Below are 14,374 nucleotides of genomic sequence, written 5' to 3' on the forward strand. Positions count from 1 at the left end.
AAAAGATATTTGTGGCAGCATGTGATTTTTTTAAAAAAATAAATAAATAACCAATTTGAGCTGCAGCTCACAAGACACATTGCGGAGTTTGTTCCAGCTTTAAAAAAAAAAAAACTTAATAACTAATATTGTGTCTGTCAGATCACACCCATTAATCTGAAATAGTAAGAATAACTTTTATCTAGAAGATATTTGAAAATGTCAAAGTATACTAGAATGGATGGTTGCTACGATACCAAACAATGACATCCTATGTTGTTGGAGCCTGTGACGTTTCCCGGGGATGTGAGGCATGTTGCTAACCCCGAGGAAGCCTTGTCTGTGCCTGCTGAGGATCAGCTCTCCAACTTCACTGGCCAGGGGCATAAAGTTGCCGGGTGCCCAGTTTTCGACCAGCAAGTCCGATCAAAAAGGGTACCAGGCAGTATCTGGTCAGATTCACTCACCAGACACCAAAAGTCCGGTTACCATGGGTGGGGAGCTGTGGGAGGCGCTGGGTAATCAACGTTCAGCAGCCCCTGCTCAGCCAGAGCTGCCTCCTACCCGCATCTCCTGGGCGGGCAGGCTTTGCATCAGGCTGCAGCTCCGGAGCAGAGAGAGCTCAGTGAGGAGGGAGGTGGAGAGGATCCAGCTGTGAGGAAGGGGGACAGGAGCGAGTCGGGGATGGGGCCTTTGGGGAAGAGGTGGAGTGTGGGGCAGGAGCATCTGATTGTCAGCAGTTAAGAAGTTGGTAAATCTACATGGGCACCACAAGCACCGCACCCCCACCCTTAGAGGCCTACGCTGGTCCCACTGTCTTTACAGTTTAGCAATAGGCATGGTCCAACCCCTGTGTCCTCTGAGCATCTCCCTGGAGTATAAACGGAACACCCAGCTTACCAGTTCCTCCTCAGAATTCTGCTCTGTTTCACATACAGCACTTAGATGTGTTTTAGAGTGAAATCAAGAATAGGTTTATTTTAACAAAGAATAGAGATTCAAGTAATAGCAAGTAGAAGTATGGAAACAATTGTTACAAATAAAAATCATAACATGCATTCTAGAGCCTAGACTTAATTAACAAGGTACTATCCTATCTAATAAAGTATTGCTCACCAGTGCTTTACAGCTAGTTTGGCTGTGACCCCTCTTCCATGACACACAACATGCTGTCAGTTTGTGTCCCTCATGAAGGATCCAGTGTGTTTCCTTGCATTTGATCTTAGTTGTAAACAGGACATCCTGATGCTGATTGTTCGGGTTTTTTCTCTGTAGATTTTTTCTCTTGTAGATTTCACAAATCTTTCAACTGGTATCTGGCCCAGAATGCAAATAGGCATCCACTGTGAGGCATACAATACTCTCATGGCCAGAGATAAGCATCTTGTTACCGCCTGACTGAAAGGAACACATCTGAGATATGTTACCTCCTGGTGACCTGCCTTAACTCCCAGAATTTAAGTACATAATTTTTATTATAGCAATTAACTCAGAACAAATTAACTCAATTAAAAAAATTATTTGCAATTACTTGCAGTTTTAATCGCACTGTTAAACAATACTAGAATACCAATTTAAATTTATTATAAATATTTTGGATTTTTTCTTCATTTTCAAATATATTGATTTCAATTACAACACAGAATACAAAGTATACAGGGCTCACTTTATAGTTTTGGTTACAAATATTTGCCCTGTAAAAAAGATAAACAAAAGAAATAGTATTTTTTCAGGTTTCAGAGTCGCAGCCGTGTTAGTGTGTATCCGCAAAAAGAAAAGGAGGACTTGTGGCACCTTAGAGACTAACAAATTTATTTGAGCATAAGCTTTCGTGAGCTACAGCTCACTTCAGTTCACCTCATACAAATATTGTAGTGCAATCTCTATCACATAAGTGCAGTTTACAAATGACTTGTAGTCTCTAAAATTTTACGTTTTTATTTTTCAGTCCAGTTATGTAAAACAAATAATTCTACATTTGTAAATTGCACTTTCATGATTCAGAGATTACACTACAATACTTGTATGAGGTGAACTGAAAAATACTATTTTTTTGTTTCTTTTTTACAGTGCAAATATTTGTAATCAAAACTATAAAGTAAGCACTGTACACTTTGTATTCTGTGTTGTAATTGAAATCAATATATTTGAAAACGTCCAAATATATTTAAATAAATGGTATTCTATTGTTTAACAGTGCGATTAAAACGATAATTAATCGTGATTATTTTTAATCTCTCAGGATTAATTTTTTTAATCGTTTGACAGCCCTAATAGTTATATTACTCATTAAATATTATATGTATACACATTTCATGAAGATTATGACAACCTTGGTAGAAACCGCACGTCACTCTTTGGTGAACTATATGCATATATCAGACCCAGGCGGCCCCTGTAAATCGCTGTGCACCCCTGTGCCATTTTTCAGTTGGCACCGAGTCCCTGGTTTACAGAGCCTTAGTTCTTCTCTTGCCTGATTTAATATTGATTCAAAATTACTTTGATTGTTTAACTGATAAATTATTAAACTGTAACATTTATTGGATTGTGTCCAGTGATTAAGAAAGTCGGATACTGTGGTGATAGGGCCCACATAATCTAGATAGATTAAAGCAGGAAATTGATAATACAGCCTTCCTTAGGCCTCCCATAATACTAGTGTGATAGATGATACATTCTTTGGACATCACCAACAAAATGTAGGCTCAAAAACACTGTGATCTGTATGTCGGGGGAACACCCTACTCCCCCATGTTCATCTTTATAAAATTATTGTGTGGTATCCAATGCAAAGTTTGTCATATTGGGTGTCTTCAGAAAGCTCATGATGCACTGAGCATGGTTGTTATAGTAATGTTTTAGTAATTGTTACAGTAATGTTACAGGTTATAACTGAAAGTGTTAAAATCGGCTTAGAATGCATTTTGCTTTTATTTCATTTGACTATATCTGGCTTGTTATGCTTAGATTTTAAGTGATTTTAAATCCATCTTTATCATTAATAAATCTGTTTTGTTTATTCTACCTGAAGCAGTGTATTTGGTTTGAAGTGTGTCAGAGGCTCCCCTTGGGATAACAAGCCTGGTACATATCAATTTCTTGGTTAAATTGACAATCTCATATAAGTTTGCAGCATCCAGTAACTGGATACTGCAAGACGGAGGTTCCTAGGGTTGTGTCTGGGACCGGAGATACTGGCTAGTGTAATTCGGTTGCAAGTAGCTGGGAGCAGCTTACATGCCAGAGGCTGTGTGTGAACAGCCCAGGAGTGGGGGTTCTCACAGCAGAGCAGGGTAAGGCTGGCTCCCAGAGTCAAGGATTGGTGTGACCTAGCTGATCACCAGTCCAGATAACACCAGAGGGGAACACGAGATAAAACGCCCACTCTATTCACAAGCTATTTTCTTGTTGTTCTGAAAACCTTTTAACAAGAGGAACTAGGTACATGCTCTGAATATACCATGCTTAGCTGGGTTATTGAGCTAGAACCCTCAGGTAACCATGAGGAGTGAGGGTGGTGATAAAGCATGTCTTGAAGTAGAAATTAATAGTGAGGTATGCCTGGGTCTCTGTAGTTGATCCCCTCAATAACCAGGCTGTGCAGGACATTCAGCAAAGGAATGTGTTATCGAACACATGAAAGTTGATTTTTCTCTTTGAAAACTGAGCCCCTTTCAAATTTGAGCCAGCAAAGCATGTTGTCTTTTAAAAAATTTATTGCTCAAGAAACATAAGAATCATCACTCTCTTTGTTCGTGGCTTAAGTGTTGAGTGCTCATATCCTGAGACCAACTTAAAAAAAGAGAATGAAAATAGGGTCTTAGAGCCCCAATCATGGTTGGGGCCCTATTGTGCTAGACATCTCACACAAGACAATCACTGCCCCCATACAGCTTATACCTAGAGCTGATTTCTTTCTATACAGTTCTACTTTGATCTGTGTACTACATCTGAATTTAACTGAAGTCTGACCTAACCCCCTGCCATGCTGCCTACAGTTCTGTTTTGCTTTGTTTTTTATGGCTTGATCGGACAATCACTGCCTAGTGTACACATTTTATTTGACTAACAAATAATCTATAATCATTGCTTCGGGCCAAAGATCCTTTTTCTTCAGAAATGGCAGCTATAAGAAAATCATAGCTTAAATAAAGTGAGGGACATTAGTTACCTTTTTATTGTGACTGGCACTGATACAATGCAGATAAATGTACACTCGGCATTGTGGATGCAGGAAGATTATAGCAAAGGCTCCTGAAAAGTGCTGAGTGGAATAAATAGAATTGTAAATCCTATGTAGGTAGGAGGGGTAGGTCTAGTAATTCGTGTGTAGAGAGAACTAATATTAACCATCACGCAAGGTTGGGTATGTGTGGAATGATTATTAACTATATCAATATAATGTGATGGTGCTCAACATGCAATAAATTTTGCATCCTTGATAAATGCATCATAGGTTTTGCAAATTATCAAGCATCTTTGACCACTTCACCTTACCCTTGCTCACTAATTCATTTTACCCATCCTAGATTACAAATCTCAAAACAGCTTCATAAAGTTGCCATTATTTTTAAGTCAGCCTGTTACAGAGATGGTTTTTCCTTCTTTTCTTCCCCTTCAAGTATAGAATTGTCCCGCTCTGCTCCCCAAACTACGTTCACTCCAAGCCAAGAATTGGCAGTATTTAGTTCTGTGCCAGTGATAGGTTTGAGATCTGGTGTCTCTCAACCCTGCATAGGTAGAAATGGAACGTTTTATACCATTGGAAAAGGGAGATTTAAAGTTTTGACCTTTTAGTATAGAAAAATTGGTTTAACGTTATTTTAGAGATGTTTATGGCTCCTTCTGAGTCCTCTACAATTGGACTCATGGTAATAAGTAGAGCCCCATGTTTTTCATAAGTATGAAACACAAAATAAAGCTAAAAACAATAAAATTCACCCTGCAGCAGTGGCTCCTGTCCTGCCGGCCTGGGCCTGACTCCCTGCTCTGGGTGTTGCATCCTAGCATATGTGGTCGCAGAACTGCTCAGGTTTGGGCTAGCCACTTCGCTGTCATGGTGATGGGATGAGTGGGGAAATTTAAGTGAATGGCATTGCAACCTAGCACATGGCCCCTCACTCAAATTTGGCTCAGCCACCTCTGCATCATCACGGTGGAGGGGTGGCCAAGCCAAACCTAGTGGTGCTGCCACCCTGTGCACCAGATTGTAATGCCCAGAGCAGGGAGCCAGACCCATCCTGCAGGACAGGATCTGCCACTGCAGGGTGGGCTTGCTCTGCAACCCCCCACACCCCCTGAGGGATAAAATAGTTATTCCGTGTGGATAAAACTGGAAAACAAAACAATTCAAAATTCCCCAAAAATAGCACATGAAAATTATTTAAAAAATTTTCACAGGGTTCTAGTAATAAAGCAGAGGTTTTATAGGCAGAGGCATAAAAAAACCTCAAATGTTTTTAAAACGGACTAAAACACATTGACAGTATGCGGCATATACAGAATATGTGGTTCTGTGGTGTAAATTTTTTTTATCAGCATTCATTGGAATGACCTGCATAATTTACGAATGGTGCGGCCACAACCCCAAACTCATGCTGATAAAACTTTCATTACACACCTTGCAGGCATTCATGTATATCATATCGGTACTGATTCCTATCACTCTTACAGCTGTTTTTCTTGAGCTGGGAGTGTATTACTTTGAAACTTTCCTGGAGGTATGGTTTAGAAAGTTTTCTCTGAAGAAAAAGGTGCCCTGTCTGCTATTGTCCTGAAAGTTTGTTAGCCAGAATCATAGTTAAAGCTAGACTGCTTTATAGAACAGTGCTAATGGACTAGGAAGGTACCTACATTTGAGAAATAGCTGAATTTGGTATTGGGTTAGACACGAGCTGCCACAACCCTTCTCGTCCCTAAGATGGTATTAAATAGTCCTGTTAGTGTGGATGTGGTGAACAGATTTCAAAATTCATTGTGGCAAAGTGTGCCAATCAACTAATTTTGCCATGTCTGTTGTACTTTGCTATGATGAGTATTGAACTCTGACTCCCCTACACCCTAATGGAACAATCATTTAATATTCACTTTGGGGGAGAGCCAGGTGATGCTGTCATATTTGTCATTAGGTGTCAAATAGAGCAGGTTAATAGGGCCATAGCCAAGAAAGGGGCATGTAAAATTGTTTAAGATAGAGGGGAAACCATGCCAGTGAGAACAATACTTAAACATAAGGCTTCTTACTAATGGCCTTCTCTTTTTAATGTAGGTTAGACCTGCAGTCTGTATTCAGACTTTTCAGCTAGGCTCATTAACAATACCTTAAGTAACTTCTTTTCCATAAAATGCTCTTGTAAGCCTAGGTTATTAGTGCCTACATATTTTCCAGATCTCTGTTTTATCTGCAAAATATAGTCTTATGCAAATATAGCAGAGAACCTACCAGCTTGAAGAGAGCTCTGTGTAAGCTTGAAAGCTTGTCTCTTTCACCAACAGAAGTTGGTCTAATAAAAATATTACCTCACTCACCTTGTCCCGCCAGCTTTACTGGAAACTGTTTGAATAACTAATTTCATGCTTATTGATCCATTTTAGCTTTCTTAATATTTCTGCAAATACGGGGGTCAGTTGTATTTTCTTTTTCCGGGTAGCTTTTATTATACTTTTAATAGTGATACCATGTTTTTTCAAAGAGAAAACACTTTCCTTAGAAATATTGTCTGGAGTGAGTGGTCTTAAAATGTAGAGGCACAGGTAGAGCACAGCAGACAGACAAACTCCAAATAAATTTAACCATGTTGTAAGCAGGGGTAAAATTCTGGCCCTACTGAAGTCAATGGGTATTTTGGTGTTGACTTCAGTAGGACAAGGATTTCATCCCAGGTCTCTCTAAAGGACTTCCCTACACTAAAAGTAGAATTATGTAATGGGATGTAGTTACACCGGGGCTGCATTTGCATTGTCCAAGTCCTTAACATTATTCAAGGACCCAGATAATGTTCCATTTAACTGTAAAATGGAACTGTTGTAATCAGAACAGCAGACAACCATACTGCAACTTACTTTCTTATATTTTTATTTGTTCTGTAGACTGGCTTAAATTACTCTCCCCTGTACAGAAGGATAATCTAGTAAGAGAGTTAGGTCTAGTCTACGTGGACAAGTTACATGGCTGTGAAAAAAAACACCCGCACAATCAACGTAGCTATGCTGACAAAACTCCCAGTGTAGATGCAGCTGTGTGAACAGAAAAGAGCTTCCATCAACACACGTAATTTAGTTCAGGGAGATGGCATTCTGACACAGACAGAAACATTCATTCTATCAGTGTAAGTTGCATCTATGCTAAGGAGCTGTCCCAGTATAGTCTCTGTAGTGTAGGCATAACCTTAATAATGCTTCCTGTTGCTCCCTCACAGAAAAGCTTTATTACACCCAAAATCTAGGACTTTAGCACTTGAAGCTAAAGGGAGTCTTCTCATACTGTTCTTCTACCTTGGTGATTTTGTTATATTACAGCAGAATTGCTCACACTTGCTGCTGACTGACAATGGAAGCCATGTCAGGTTAAAAATCCTATTTTAAAAACTCTTGTGTTACAAAAAACATTCTTTTATTATCATGGGAACAATTTAATATATAACTTCCACTGTTAATGCTTTTTACTTTTTCTGTCTGTGATCTTAATGATTAGTTTCATGTCTCACTTTTTGATTCTCATATAATATCATAATACCATTTTAAATCATCTAAGAGCAGTCTTTAATATTACAGTTGTATAGCATAGTTCATCTGAGGATCTCTGGGTACATTGCAAACATTAATCCTGCAATTACCTGTTAGCCAGGGTAAATATTATCCCAGTTTTACAGGATGAGAAACAGATACACAGAGAGGTTAAAGACCTTATTTTCAGAAGTACTGAACACCGACTCCTCTGGTTGAAGTAGAGAAATAGCAGGCCCTAAGGTGACTTGCCCAAGGTCAAATATAGTCTGTGGAAGAACTGAGACTAGAACTTAGATCTCCTGACTCCCAGCCCTGTGCTTTAATTAGAAGACTGTGCTGCTGTACTGTGTAAGCATAAGGTACTACTGAAATGTAGCCACCTCTGGGTGTTTCTGATTATTTTTTTAACACTTTATCTGAGTCTGCTCTCAATAGAACAGCATCAATAGTTTTATCAGAGCAAACTATTTCTTTTGAGCCTTCTATACCTGATGGTTAACAAACTAGATGATTTTTGCATTAATAGCAGTTGTGAAGAGAAAACCCATGAAGAATTATGAAGCAATTTAAATATATGCTGGCTGATTGACATGCAGTGCTTTTTCTAAATATATTGACTTTTGTTTGTGCTATAATTACTTGGTAAAATTCATTTAACTAAGTACTAAAGAGAATTAAATGTTGCAGCTGGTAGATTCTAAAACAAGTTGCTGAGAATGTACTATACTTCATTTCCTATCAGGTTGGATAGTGTAGATTTCAGTTCACTGGAGTTCTGGCACTGTGGGAAAGAGGGAAACCAAAGAAAGCCTTATCAACCTGATACCACTGAGACAGCAGAGAGGAGTGTCTGTTTGGCAGTGTTTTGTTAGAGATACTCACTAGTGTTTTGATATTATGAGGAGACGTTGCAAGAGAGACTGTTATGGCTATTAGGAAAGGGGACAGGAGGGATACACTGCTACTAATAGCTTCAGTTTAGAATGTCTCAGATATGGAAATGTAGCATCCAAAAAAAGTGGTGTTTGGAATAATGAGAGGAACAAAATGCAGCAGCAGTGCATTCAGGGTCTGGGAAACTTCATGTTGGTTTTGTGACAATGAGGAGCTATTAAGCAGGGAGAATTGAGGAGGGAGAGAGGCATGAGTGACATAGCAAAGGAACAAGAGAAAATACAAGAATGAAAAAAGATCATTTTTAAAGAGTCGTTGCCTACCATTTCATAATGCTATTAGGACACCTTCCAACCTTCCCCAGAGGCCTATGTTGTTTAAAACATTACACAATTAGCCTTAGGTTGTTCTGTTACCTCAAATCCTTTTCAGCCTAATGAATTCCATGTTTAAATAGCAGTGAAAAGTCCACTGAAGAAAATAAATGCATAGCAAAGCGTGAGAACGACAAATGGAAGGTGCAGCAGAAAACACAATCTATTATAAAAATAATTTCACTTCAGACTGCCTTTTTCAGGCCACATAGATTCAGTTGTCTCTTGCATTTATTTGGGAGACCAAGGCACACGAAGCAGTCTTATATAAGAGAAGCCGAAAGGCACTTATATTAGAGAGTCCAGTAATGAGAGTGGAGAGCATTTGTTCCCTGACCTTTCTTTTCTTTTTTTCCCCAGGCTTGCTGAGGCTAAAACATGCTCTCTGAGAAAAGGAAAGTGATATAATGGGGATGGTAATTGGTATAGTGAAAAGGGTGGCTTTTTTTTATTCGCAAGATGTTTAATGAGCAAATTAGTTAGATAAGAGGCCAGATTTATGGGGAAATATGCATTCACTATGGAGCTTCACTGCCCTTTAGGCCATAGTTTAAAAGTTAGTGATCCTCTTCATACATTGGGGGAAATCTTTCTAAGAAGCGCTTCATAATAAGCCACCTCATTTTGACACTTTGACATGAGATTGGTTCTGTGGACCCACTTCTGTAGTTAAATGTTAAAAAATTACTGGAACATCTAGAATCCAACCTCGATATTCTGACAAAAGTACCAAAATCGGGAGGCCAAGCTTGAAACCCTGTAACAAGGTTACAAAGACATTGTAATTGTCACTCCCTTAGAAAATATAAAGAAAACTACCAATCCACTTACCTTGGCATCCTGAAAGTTCAGAAGGCAAGAAGTGTGCCTCCCCAGGAGTAAACAATGTAGGCTATATGGAAATAGTTTTAAATTTTAATTGATGTTTCTGAATATACTGCCGGCATTCTGGCTTAAAATAGTTAGATCGTTTGTGGCAGTTTGGGAAATCAGATTATATTGCTTTCAATACTGGTATAACAGTCTGGTAAAAAATCCAACTTTATTGCTTTATGTAGAATTGTTGTATGTGGTGTCCCATAATTATCATAAGAATCACTGGTTAACTTTCGCAAAAAGAAAAGGAGTACTTGTGGCACCTTAGAGACTAACCAATTTATTTGAGCATAAGCTTTCGTGAGCTACAGCTCACTTCATCGGATGCATACCGTGGAAACTGCAGAAGACATTATATACACAGAGACCATGAAACAATACCTCCTCCCACCCCACTCTCCTGCTGGTAATAGCTTATCTAAAGTGATCACTCTCCTTACAATGTGTATGATAATCAAGTTGGGCCATTTCCAGCACAACTTTAACTTTGTAAACAGTTGTGCCATAAAGTTCTCTGATTTTGCCCCTCTCCCCCACAAAAAAAAAAATTGTAAAAAGCAGTGCTTTTTAAATGGCTAGCCTACTATAATCTTAAAATTGTCCTTCATTTCTGGGTGCAGGTATGGATATTCTAAAGCACACCCACATATGCAACTATCTAACCCTGCTCAGGTGGGCAGGATTTGGCTTATATCATAAAACAAAACAAATGGTTTTAATGGTATCACTGGGTAATATCTTCTTGCCCTCCCCTCTATCTATCCCTGTTGTCATGTGATAGGCTCATCTTTAGATCTCTTTATACAGTGAGCTATTTTGTTTATATATAAATATTAATCAGATTTAGCTTATATTGTTGCTTGTTAAAATCTTGTAGCAATATTTCAGTATGCTTATACACTGAAGATAAAGCATTTGTGTAACCTGCTTTATAAATTCCAGACAGATAGAGCAGCTTCATTGTTGGGCATAAAGGGTGATTTGTTCTGAGACACAGAAGAGCTATTAATGCTAACTACATCCTTCACAAATCCTAAAATACCAAAGAATTTCCTTCCCAAAGAGGGTAGAAGAATCTTCTCAGAGTGTATGGTGTTGGGGTGGGTGAGTTTGTTTGTTTTTTTTATCCACCAATTCTATTGTCCATGGATCATTTTTATAGGAAAAATAGGCATGCATATCACATTACACTTTTTTTTTTATTTAAGCCTTTGTACACTGCAGAGGTGTGTGGGCTCTGTGCAGCCTTGATGATGGTCTGCAGTTGCTAGGTACTGATGATTCCTATGTCCTTAGCATTCATTTGACTGGTGATCTGAAATATTCCACTGTTTTGAAGGTTAAGTATTATTTGAGCTGTAAATGAGAGGGAACACAGACCAATTTAATAGTTTTATTCTGTTCTCGTGTATTTTTGAGGGAAAAGTGGGGGGCTTTCTTACATGTAGAATGACTTTAATAGATCCAGTCACATTGTTCTGTTCTTTCTTTTGGTAGGATTTTTCCAATTAAAGATGTACCTGCACAACCTGACGCCCTCACTGATTGGCTATATCAACGATTCATTGAAAAAGAGGATCTCTTGTCACATTTTTACAAAACAGGTAGCATGTTGTCTCCCCTAAGAGAACACTTAATAATGGTTTGCATTTCCATACTGGCTTTCATGCAAGGATCTCAGAATAATTTTAAGAACATTTAATTACTAGTCATAACACCATCATGAAATAGACATTTGTTATCCATGTTTTGTGTCTGGGGAAAGTATATAAAATAATGAATCATATACAGAGGAGAGATCAGGAGCTTCTGTTCTTCCTGCCTCAGAGCAGAGGTGAAATCAAAAGGTGACAAATGCAAAGCTGTTAAAAGAAAATCCCATTTTCACTCACCATATACTTAGACTGTGGAACTCATTGCCATAAGATGTCACTAAGAGCAAGAATTTAGCTCAAGATTCAAAGAGCGACTGGATCTTTATATGTATACCAAAAATACTAAGAGTTAATGCTTACAAGTTTTGGAAGTGATATAAAACTTCATGCTTCAGAGCTTAAAATTTTTAATGAATAGGGGTTAAGATGAGGCTTCTCTGGGGGACAAATTAAACCACATCTGTCCACTGTTCGTTCGTACACCTTCCTCTGATGTATCCGGTAACTGTCTACTGTTAGGGACAGGATAATGAACTAGATGGACAGTGAGTCAGAAAATGCCATATTGGATCACTGTGCCCATTAAACTGAAGCACAAAGAGGTTGTGACTTTCCCAAGGATTCACAGCAAATCAGTGTCATAGAACTCAGGAGTCCTAGTCCAAGCACCAGACCCCACACACTCCCTCAAAACGTGAAGGAATATTGTAAATACAACACAGCATACAATAAAGTATCCTAAACGAAGACAGATCACAGAGTTCTAAACAAATTATGGGACGCTGGTATATTGCTGAAGGGACACTGGCAAGTATCACACATTTTGTAACTTCATTTTTATATGCACTCTTCTTTGAAAATAAAGCTGGGGATACATTTTCTCAAGGTTTTTATCCTTTTCCATTTGACCAACATTGAAGTTTACCAGCTGTCCTCTAATAGCCCTGTGTTTTTGTACCATATAGAGAAAAGATAAATTAACCATGATAAGAAAAAAACAACAGTTTTGTTAGTTTTTATTTTGGGGGGCTTTTTGGTTTTTCCTTTACAAAACTGGATGAGTGAAAAACATTGAGTTTTTCATTTAGACGTTTATATGTAGGAAAGGAAATTTATTAGACGGTGATGTTACCTGATTAGAGTGACTGGGTTTGAAATACCGCAAATTATTTGCCTTTTTATAGGAAAACAAAGCTTCTTTGTTAAATTTCTTATGCTGTTGCCTAAAACAGTCATCCAGTCAGCCCACTCGGTTAAGTTCAACATTCCAAAGTGTGTCTATGTAAAAAGAGATTGGATTATTCATTGTTAATACTAATGGTTGATCATTTCATAAAACTTTAGAGATATTATTATAATTTGTAAATATGGTGGGTGCTTGAAATATTAATAAAATCTCAACATCCAACTACAATACGTCATGTGCACCTCACTTTGAGAAGAATAACTAGCCTTTTGCCATATCAGACTCATCTCACTCATCAAAATACTCAAATACAATGGGTCTTTATATCCAAAAACATCTTTATTGGGTCAGATCCTGTAATGTGTTGCATGTGGGCAGACCTTGCACAATTACAAAGTCTCTGACTTCATTGGAGCCCCATGTGGGTGAAGTACATTGCAAGATTGGGGCCTTAGGGATGTCTGCACAGCATTTTGTAGTGAATGGGAGCGAGTCTCCCAGCCCAGGTTAACAGACTCAGGGTAGCAGGGCTCATGCTGGTGTTCTAAAACCAGCTGTATAGACAGTGCTTTAAAATTGTGGCAGTGAAAAACCTAAATGATTTGATTAGCTAAGAATTCCAAGCAGCAAAATGAAAACCTCCTAATTCCTTGCTCAAAAACTACTAGTTCTAGGTACATTCATGTATGTAAACATCTGTTTTTCTAAGAGCTAGATTATAGTTTAATTGATGCTTAGTATATTGTCAATGGAAGTAGTCATAAATTAATACACCCTGGAGCAGACCCTTAGCTCGTCTAAATTAGCTTAGTTTAGTTATGACAGTTAACACAAGTGGAGGATTTGCTCCTATAATTTTACCCTGTGATATCTTATTGCAGAAGAGCTGCTCTCAATTCAGTGACAATACTGCCAGTAGGTCCTCAGGCTAAATGTGAAGGGAATGTCAGCGCTTTGGTGAAGCACTTGCTTTTTTTTTTGCTTTGCTGCCACATTATATATCACTGTGTCTGCTGCAACCACTACAGTTGTTTCATCACTTTCACTTACTTCGTAAATACTATTTTAGTGATTCATGTCTCAGCTTGTAAAGCTTTCCCCAGACTGAATTGTGGCATGCAGTAACTTTACTCAGAAGCAAGTTACTGTGCAGTATTAAAAACATAGTAGCCCAGTGAATGATCAGTGTTTGTTTAAAAAAAAAAACTTAGTTTGGGGTTTGTATGTAGTTTTGTTTTTAACTGCAGTAATATAATTCAAAAAGTTTAAAAATAAAGAGACAAACAATCTACAATATCTGCTCTCTGTTAGAATGTTTTTATTTGGAGAGAGCAGGTGAAATTAATCTTAAAAATAATTGAAAGCGCACACTTTTTTGCAAAACTTTCCTTTTTGCTGACTAGATATCAAGAACTCCCAAATTAGACTGGAGAAACTCTCTATCATATAACCCTGGAGCACTTTTAAAGAGACTTTGCTGAGAACTGGGGCAGGAGAGAGAATTGATTATTTGGGTGGGGATGAATAAGAATGAGCGAATGCAGTAGTGACGGGATAGATGTGCAAAGGGTGAATTGTGTGTGCGTAACCAAGTCTGAGTTGTTGGTGAATAAATGGGGTGGAGAGGCTGTCTTCTGAGAGAGAGAGAGAGAGAGAGAGATTCTCTCCTGGCTGGTGGG

The 14,374-nt window shown here is 38.3% G+C and overlaps 1 protein-coding gene across 7 annotated transcripts in view; it reads left to right on the plus strand.

Moving 5' to 3' along the window:
* The window catches only part of LPGAT1 (lysophosphatidylglycerol acyltransferase 1), a 133,968-nt gene that overhangs the window by 106,450 nt on the left and 13,144 nt on the right, over positions 1 to 14,374 (plus strand). For 5 of the 7 annotated variants that reach the window (XR_012158243.1, XR_012158244.1, XM_073338978.1 and 2 more), the window contains one exon: positions 11,352 to 11,458. Coding sequence is in view for 4 of the 7 variants with exons in the window: in XM_073338978.1 (XP_073195079.1) it covers positions 11,352 to 11,458 (107 nt within the window). In the remaining 3 variants the exon portion in view is untranslated. Of the gene's footprint in view, positions 1 to 10,796; positions 11,459 to 14,374 lie in introns of those variants that run through there. The other 2 variants (XR_012158245.1, XM_073338980.1) reach the window with 2 other exon arrangements.

Source organism: Lepidochelys kempii, chromosome 3, assembly GCF_965140285.1.
Source record: "Lepidochelys kempii isolate rLepKem1 chromosome 3, rLepKem1.hap1, whole genome shotgun sequence".
Lineage (NCBI taxonomy): Eukaryota > Metazoa > Chordata > Testudines > Cheloniidae > Lepidochelys > Lepidochelys kempii.